At 38.9% G+C, this 7,841-nt stretch overlaps 1 protein-coding gene across 1 annotated transcript; it reads left to right on the top strand.

Annotated features, from left to right (window-relative positions):
* Positions 1 to 792: 792 nt before the first annotated feature.
* Positions 793 to 4,292, top strand: LOC120562214 (pentraxin fusion protein-like). The gene is made up of 7 exons (XM_039805804.1): positions 793 to 851; positions 1,096 to 1,163; positions 1,620 to 1,905; positions 2,715 to 2,869; positions 3,200 to 3,479; positions 3,688 to 3,843; positions 3,945 to 4,292. The coding sequence occupies exons 2-6, from the start codon at positions 1,100 to 1,102 to the stop codon at positions 3,836 to 3,838; spliced, it is 936 nt and encodes a 311-aa protein (XP_039661738.1). The 5' UTR covers positions 793 to 851; positions 1,096 to 1,099; the 3' UTR covers positions 3,839 to 3,843; positions 3,945 to 4,292.
* Positions 4,293 to 7,841: the final 3,549 nt, after the last annotated feature.

Here is a 7,841-nt window from a genome sequence, read left to right as displayed (position 1 = left end):
GAAGTGAACTTTTGTACGTCTGTCCACGTTAGCTGATACCAGACTCTTCCTGGCTGCAGAGAGTTTATGTCTTTGTACATCCAAGGCCATGAGGTGGGGCAGGTTTACACCATCTCCTCTTTTTTGAATTGGAGAACACCATTTCCGTCATCAAAAAAGGATCAACAAAGATTTTTCTTTAGGAGGTAAACAGAGACATTTAGGTTATCAAGGGAGGGGATTGCTTTAGTTCTATCAGGCTGTGATTGAATCCATGCTTACCTTTTCTATTGTGATCTAATACAGCCTGCACCACAGCCGAAGAGGAGAAGCAGTTTGTACGCACAACCTCAAAAATCATTGTTACTGAGCTGCCCTTTTTCTCTGCCATACATGACTCATGCTAAGGGGTTTGGGCAGAAAGTCATGTCTAATCATGAGGCTAGTTGTTGATAAGAAAAAAGAAAAATGCAGAATTTCATTTGCATCAGTTGAGGATTTAGCTAAGCTTTACATGTACATCTACATGTAGTTGATTTAATACACTTGACACCTTTTTAATGAGCTGCTATGTTTTTATGACTGCATGTTATATGATTTAATTAGTAGCTGTTGATGTGGCAATTCATTATTCAATCTTGTAGGCTATCTAAAGTTACAAAGGTAGCACCAGATAAAATAAAAAATAAAAAAACAGCCGAAATGAACCTTAAAATGCCAGTCATCTGTGGTTAATCATCAATAAACAATGGCATGTGTCTTGATAAGATGTACACATAAATATCCCTGTGTGGTCCACACCAAATCATATTCACCAACACAACATCAACAGAGGCTTCTCGCCTTCTTCTGAGTTTATTTCGCAAGTCAAGGTATGTGGGTGTAGTTGAATAATTAAGCTTTTAAATACACAATTTGGAGGGTTATTTAGTTTTTGACAAGACTACACGCTTAGTTTCTTCTTTGCCACCAGTTATTCTTTTCAACAGTTAAATAGTTTTATGCAGTTTTGATATTTAACTTCTGTAGGCCAGGGATACATTTCATACAGTAATGATGACAATGCTTATCCTTCACTGTAATTCTATTGTTGTCTCTCTGGTCTGTCTCAACCAGAACAATGAAACGTAGTTCAGTCCTGCATTTGCTGTTCCTTCTGGGGACGTGCTCGGCTTACACCTATCGTAAGTATGATCCGGCTATATCTGTGATACCTTTGTTATAAAACAAAGTCCCCCCCAACACTCAAAACTGTGTATTTCTTATTGTTACTTAACTTGGATGTTTGAGCGTCACTGTGCAGAATAATGGATGTGCAGAGTATCTGCAACTTTTCCTCACATCACAACTACTTTGGAGCACATCATGGTCCAGTATGCAACTTACACAAATGTGATGTGGAAGCTTGAAGCCTCCAGCACACACTGGAATGGACTCTTTAGTGAAGTTGGAGACATCTTTTGTCCAGCAGTTGAAATAAAAAATATTTTCATAATCACAGATTCTGGATTTTTCAGGGAGGCAGAATGAATACATTTATTGAAAGCAGGTGTCTTAAAACAAGTCTGGAGGTTTACACATGAGTGATTGCAGGTTTTCACCAAACATTTTAATGTGTAGTTCAACTGTTTCATTCACAGAAAATGTGGCCTTGCGTGGAAAAGCGACCCAGTCAGACCGTTATGACCACACGTTGGGAGCTGCCTACAATGCTATTGATGGAAACCGTGAATCTGACTACTTTGCCGGATCATGCACCCACACTGATGTACGGACCAACCCCTGGTGGAGAGTGGACCTGCTGGAGTCCTACATCGTCACCTCCATCATCATCACCAACAGAGGAGACGGCTTTCCAGAAAGGCTCAACGGGGCAGAGATTCACTTCGGCAAATCTTTACAAGACAATGGTGCTGCAAACCCAGTGTGAGTGAACATAATGACTTCTTAAAGCTACATTGTGTAAGAATTTCTCCCATCTAGCGGTGAAATTGTATATGACAACCAACTGAATATTACTTTCTAGCCCTTTCCATTTCGAGTGTGTTTCAACTCCTACGGTGGCCGAACCCAAAATTAGCTCTTAGTATCGCCATCGTTTGTACACAGCTGTTCTAGCCACTCCAATATTAACTTTGGTCTTGTTGATTTGCCTGTCGCGTTGTCGTTTCTCTTTCTCATTCTCTTTTTCCCTCCCGGCTGGCATTCGTCGTGGTGCCTTGAGTCTAAAAGTGCGAAAGGCGGAGGTATGTCCCTCTTTGGCTAAGGTATTTTAAAGATGGAGGCGCTACATGGCGGCCGTCATTCGAGCGACTCGCCTGTATGTATTCTGAAGGATTCTAAATGGCAGATTCTACGCTTATGAGAATACTTTGTGTTGTTACTGTTGTAATACTTTGATTAGTTGGTGGAAGTAATTACACATGAATGAGCACATATTTGTGAAAGAACAAAGGGGTTCAACTCAAAAAATTACACAATGTAGGTTTAAATACAGGGTTTCTCCCAGGACATTGATCCACCCAGATCCTGATGCAGCTCATCTTTTGATATATAGGCTTGTAGATGATTGACTAGACAGAATCATTGAACATGTGGCTTTTGCTGTTTAAAATACTGCGCCTTTTTACAGCAAATTAAGTCTTGGTGTTATTTATTATATTATATTGCTTTTTACCTTTCAATTACTGAGGTTGTAAAACATCTTCATACACTGCTTCCTTTCTCTTTTTTAGGGTTGGTGTAATTTCTCATATCCCAGCAGGCAGATCTTTAAAATTAACTTTTACCAAACTTGTGGAGGGACGATACGTGACTGTGGTTCTACCTGGTTCAGGAAAAGTCCTTACACTCTGCGAAGTGGAAGTCTACGGGTACCGGGCCCCAACTGGTGAGGAATTAATATGTTACTGAAGCCACACAAGATGTGATTTTCTAGGTGATGCACCATACCAGAGTTTGAACTGCATTCATTTGAGTAACGAAAACGGGCAAAAACATGTTGATTCCTGTTCCTGATAGATTTCTTCTTAGCAAAGTGGTATCTAATTGAGCAACACATGTCTTAATTCAAAGAAAAAAACAGGCATCCACACAACTATCCATGACCTCTGTGCAAATAGTTTCGAGACAGACACAGATTGGGACACTTTGTTCTGCAGGGAGCATCAAGGAAAACTGATTATCAGTGCTGATGTTTGTAAATGTGTTCTGTTTGCAGGAGAGAACCTAGCAATCCAAGGGAAAGCCACACAGTCATCAGTGCATGTTGGAGGCATTGCATATTATGCCATAGATGGGAATCGTGCCAGCGTCTGGAGCCAGAGTTCCTGCAGTGCCACACTCAAGGAGTTAAACCCCTGGTGGCGCCTGGACCTGGGCAAAACCCATAAAGTATTTTCTGTGAACATAACCAACTACAACGATCCTAATTGGCAACTTGCTGGAGCCGAGATTCGAATTGGAGATTCTCTTGATCTCAACGGCAACAACAATCCCAGGTAGCTTAATGTCCATTAACTATACTGCTATAACCTACAGTTTGTGATTTATGGATAGCTGTCATTGGGTTTGTTTGAAACACATTTATACTCATTTTTTTGGCATACATAGGTATTTTACATCAAATAATTTGGTACCTTTATGAGAGTATCCATTTATTCATCTGATCACTCAATGAGTCAACAAATTAATTTCTTCTTCTGCTAGGTGTGCTGTGATCTCAAGCACCTCTCCAGGTTTCACTGAAACCTTCCAGTGTAACGGGATGGACGGTCGCTACGTTAACATCGTCATTCCTGGAAGAAGCGTTCACCTTTTCCTGTGTGAGGTGGAGGTCTACGGCTCCAGACTGGATTAAGCCTGGTAATAATAATGACAAAGACAAAACTGTTTCTCAGTTAAAATTTGATTACTGGTGAGTCTGATTTTATTTGTTCTTATTCCTTTGATGTTGATCTGTGCAGCACCGGGACTCAGTACTTAGCACTGCTGCCTCTGCACTTCAATCCCCGAGCAGGGCCTTTCTGTGTGGAGCTTGCATGTTCTCCCCATGTTTGCGTGGATTTCCTAAGGATACTCCAGTTTCCTCCCACCATAAAGACATGCATGCTAAGTAACTGATTGGGAGAAAAACTTAACAAGAGTAAAGGCAGCATATAAAAGGAAAACACAGAATAAAAGGGCATGTTTAAATTGTTGCAATGTACAGTCAACTTATGTCGTATGTAACCTGAAAATAAATGTATATTCCTCAAATTAACTTAACATGTTGCAAGAATAAAATTTACTAGACTGTGTCTGTGGCAACACGATGCCGCCTTGCTTGTTGGTGATGTTTGTTTTTTCGTGCTGTATGCTTGTTCAACTACAAATGGATTGAGATTTTTAAAATTCATCATGAAAAAGATCACCAGAGATTTTGAAAAAAAGGGTCACAAAAATATAGTTCAGTAATTTCCACAAGCAAACGTTCCTCAAACATAAGTAATTAGTACATTAGTTGTGGACAGGAAAAGGGACATTTTTCACTGTGTTTGGGAATATGATCAAATTAAGTTGTTGAAGTGAGATTAAAGAAGCTCTGGAGATATACTGGACATACATTAAACATTTAACCCTAAAGGTGCTCTGAGCGATGTTGGGTGACGGCACTTCTTGTTGACGTTCAAAGTATTTTCAAACAAAACGAGGCTAGCTCGCCCCTCCCTCCTCCTCATCCAGTCCCCTCCCCCTCTCTTTCCGTGCTTCTGCGCACTAACCCCCCCCCCCCTCAAATCCTTCTTGTCGGTTATTGGCTGAGCGCTGGAAGACTGTTTGTTATGTTTCGTGGTGCAGGTTGGCACAGTTTGTTTTTGTTGGCGTGGAGCCTGGGCTGTCTACAGAGACCGTGTTTTAAACAGTGCGTTCAGGGGACAGGCAGCTCGCGGATAGTGAGGAGATGTTTGCTGTATGTGACAAAAAATGTTGTAGCCTAAAAAACTCATGACATCGCTTAGAGTACCTTTAATTCTTCATTTTAGGTTCATACACTGATCAACATCATACATCTAATAAAGATATCCTGGCCTTCTTTGTTTACTACTTGCAAAAGAGTTATCTAACACTCAAAGACTTGTAAACCAAGGTTAATTAATTGGATTAAAGAATTGAATTGTCCTCAACTCTACCTGTGTAGATACATAGTACATAGTACATTAGTAAAACTAAACAACTATTATTTGAAAACATGTAAGGTCCTTTACAATATATACAAAATCTTGATCTAAGTAACGTGATGAATGTGGCCAACCAGGTGCAAATAGAAGTGGTCCTCTGCAGTTGTCTGAACTATTTGAACTTCTTTTAATACTTTATTGTTCTGTGAACTATGTCTTTGATTTTTACACGATGTACAAATAATGAAAGTCTGACATGAGTCTAACAATATGGGAACTCCTTTGAAAAGCAGGGACATCTACAGTAAATAATAATAATAATAATAATAATAATAATAATAATAATAATCCATGTATAATTCATTGCATTTTGTTATCTTTTAAAGGCTCTGAACACCCTCACAGGCTTTAAATGTCTGACATTTAGGGGAAAGCCTCAGTTTAATGTCAGACAATAATCTATGTGCCTTTGATATCTTTCTCATACTAAATCAGAACACATTGGCTTCTTTGTTATTGGAGGTTCTTTAAAAGAAATAATCAAGAAGGATTGATTTGGTACACCAAAGCACCAGGACAGTGTATGTGGACACAACTGGATTACCAACTGTGTAGTCTCGCTTTGCCAGACCTTCCTCCACAGCGCTGCGTAGAAGGGTCTGGCTAGTCCACACAGCATTCCGGGATGGGAGAAAAACGTGCTCTGGTTTTTTGACATTTCTTTAAACCAATCCCAATCGTCTTGGACGGTGCTAAGCACTGCACGGAGCCCTGCACGGAGCGGTGCGGCTGCAAAATAGCCTTGGGAAGGAACTTGTTTTGGTGGAACATGTTTACTTTCAAAAGTTGTTTTAGTCGTGTAACAGAAAACTCAAATTGGACTAGTAATCTAGCTAGCTGTATTTACCTTGATTGCCAGGTGCCCCAAAAGCCCTGGGTTAATTGTGTTGACATTGTTTTCAGGTTTTTTTAATAGTTGTAATTTAGTTTGGGAGCATACTCAAAGCACAATATCAATTGACATGATAAGGGCTTTAAAATGAGTCCTGCTTCATCTTCTGGAACCGGTTGCAACAACTGTTCGTAAACCTCAATCTAAGTGTTTACTAAGAATTGCATGCATCCAAATTAAAACGGGTTACACCACACAAACTACTTCTACTCAGAGATAAGTTGTATCTACCCAGTGACTACCATTAGCTTGCTTATCTCTTACCCGTTCAGTGAAGAGTTAAAGATGTAATATGGAACAGGATGACCAAATCTGACCTGAAACTTGATTAATGCTGTTTAGTAATGATGTCAATCTCGAAGATTTTACATTACATTTCACAAAAACAATAAAACATATCTGAAATTACAAAACGTTATCCCAATAACATTTGACTTATGAGGTAAATAGCGTTTGTATGTGAGAGTTTACACAATAAAGTTAATGAAAAAAAGATATTTACTACTAGTCTACTACTCTGAAACACATGTGTCTCCATGTATGCAGACATAAAGAAACTAAGTAATACCTACATTTATGAAAGATATACCATGTGTGCATCTAAAACTGTATTTTTTGCAAGTTAAGATTTCTGATATCGGGCTATATAAATAAAAATTGACTTGAGTTGAAAAATGTACTTAATGTGAACTCTAGGTGATGCGTCCGTCTCAATTTCTATACAGAGTTTGATCTGCATTGTTTTGAATGATGGAAATGGGCAAAATGCATTAACCTCCTGTTGGATTTCTACTTTGCAAAGTCCAAAGATGCATGTAGGCCCTATCTTAACTCTAACATGCAATAGTGAGACTTATATTGAAAAGAAATGAACATCTAAACAATTTTTATAGGTAATATAAATTGGGAAATCATAATAAATTATTTTGCAGAACAATTTTGCATATTTGTCATACATACTGTATACTGTCATACAACACAATTTACACATTTACTACTGCTAGCTGTTGGTGCACCCTTCATTTATTGCAGACAGTGCTGGTCCAAATAAACAACAGGCATCTTTACAACTTTCCATGACCTAGCCATGTTTCTTCTTACCACTAGAAAGGGCAACAATGTGCAAATAGTTTTGAATTTCAGTTTCAAGACATTCACAGATTGTGGAATTTTTTTATTCTGCAGAGAGCATTAAGAAAAACAGATTATCAGTGCTGATATTTGTACATATGTCCCTTATGGCACTCCCATTACCAACAGGTTAAAGGAATACGCCACCGTTTGTTGAAATAGGGCTTATCACGGTCTACCCTGGCTGTAGATAGGTGGGCCAACGCATTTTTTGTCTCAGTGCAAGTAATTAGGTTGTTTTTTTGTCTTTTGTTCACTTTTACTCACAACATGCTAACCGGCAACATAAGATTCCATTCACTACGCTAAGCTAACTAGCGGCAGCGCTGCCGGTGTTGCACCGGACTTAAACAATGCATGCACAAAAAATGCGTTGGCCCACCTATCTACAGCTAGGGGAGACCGTGATGAGCCCTATTTCAACAAACGGAGGTGTATCCCTTTAATATGTTTCCATTCTCATTTAAGTCAATACATTGTCATACAATTATATTCATCCATGTCAATTATCATCAGTGTGTACAGAACACATTTTTAGTGCTTACGTATTTGGTTTTTATATTATTATGAACATATTCTCTCCTCATTTGTTCTCATGTGGTTTCACACTTCATTGTTTGTCT

Source organism: Perca fluviatilis, chromosome 7, assembly GCF_010015445.1.
Source record: "Perca fluviatilis chromosome 7, GENO_Pfluv_1.0, whole genome shotgun sequence".
Taxonomy (NCBI): domain Eukaryota; kingdom Metazoa; phylum Chordata; class Actinopteri; order Perciformes; family Percidae; genus Perca; species Perca fluviatilis.
This window is presented reverse-complemented; position numbering and strand designations above follow the sequence as displayed.